A 1,212-nucleotide genomic window follows, 5' to 3' on the forward strand; every position below is an offset into this window, starting at 1 on the left:
ATGTGAACGCTGGTTAAGAAAAGACTACTGTATACTTTTAGGGACAACAGTTTTTTCATGTTCCAAGGACGTGAAACAGCTTCTTTCTTGCCCAGAAGGTGTTTAAATCCAGCAGAGTCAGCTGAGCACGGAACATTTAAAAGCAGGACCCAGGGAGCTTTATCAAAATGGTTTTCTTTGACTAAGCATCGTGTGTGCACATCACTAGAGTGAATCTGTCCGCAGATGTACCGTCCCAGACTTGCATGGGGAGTTTTCATGGTTTCCTTCTCCTCCCCCAGCAGTTCAACACCCAGTTTCCAAAAACCCCAAGAAATCCTCTGGAAAAAAAGGACAACACTACCTGCAGGGATTCCAGGCTGCGAAACGCCAGCTTTTAACTGTCCCACCGGCTCTTCTTACGTTTTGGGGGCTCTGGGACAGCAAAACCATCTGGCTTGAAGTCTCGGCTGTTGGCATCCTTCCTGTTCTCCCCATTCCTGTTCTCGGTGTTCCTACCCTCGTTACTACTCCTGCTGTCACCATTATTGCGATTGCCACTGCCCACATCAGCGAAGTGCCGGCTTTCAGCGTGGCGATGGCTGTCGCCATGTCGGCCCTCTCCGTGGCGGTAAGCGTCACTGTGGCGACCGCCTCCTTCTCCGTGGCGTTGCGCGTCACCGTAGCGCCCGCCACCCTCTCCACGGCGCGGGACCTCACCGTGGCGACTGTTCCGGTTGTCGTTGTATCGTTCTCTGACAACGCCGCTGCCGCCGCCGCCAGCAACGCTGGTGCTGCCGCTGCCTTCTCGACTGTTGGTGCTGGCATTCGTGTTGTTGAAGCCCTGTGCTCCGACGCTTGGAAAGGTGGGAACGCTACTCAAATTCCCCGTGCTGGTGAAACCTGGCACACCCTTTGCTGCTGCGGCGGCTGGCATCGGGCTGTCAGGGTTTGCAGCGTTTTGCTGTGCCGAACTCGTCGGTACCGAGTTCAAGCTCCCAGCGCTGGTCCAGCCACTGGCACCAGCAGCGGAGCTACCAGTCTTTTGATTATTTAAGCTTGCAGCAACGAAGTGGCTCTTATACTGGGACTGCCAGAAAGAGACAGAAAGAAAAAAAGAGAGCATGTTTGTCTCTAGACTGCACCACCAAACACCCAGCCATCATGCACTGTCTTCAATTCTGGGGAGCCCCTAGGAGAAGGAGTTCCTATAAAAAGTCTGTCTTGGAGCGA

General features: G+C 53.9%; 1 protein-coding gene across 1 annotated transcript in view; it reads right to left on the reverse strand.

Annotated features, from left to right (window-relative positions):
* Positions 1 to 376: 376 nt before the first annotated feature.
* Positions 377 to 1,212, reverse strand: part of LOC104512403 (ATP-dependent RNA helicase DDX42-like) — a gene marked incomplete at its 5' end in the record, with an annotated part of 4,327 nt that continues 3,491 nt past the window's right edge. Inside the window, one exon of the mRNA XM_010155370.1 lies at positions 377 to 1,069. Within this exon, the coding sequence (XP_010153672.1) occupies positions 377 to 1,069 (693 nt within the window). The remainder of the gene's footprint in view (positions 1,070 to 1,212) is intronic.

This window comes from Eurypyga helias, unplaced genomic scaffold, assembly GCF_000690775.1.
Source record: "Eurypyga helias isolate BGI_N326 unplaced genomic scaffold, ASM69077v1 scaffold20157, whole genome shotgun sequence".
In the NCBI taxonomy this organism is placed as follows: Eukaryota; Metazoa; Chordata; class Aves; order Eurypygiformes; family Eurypygidae; genus Eurypyga; species Eurypyga helias.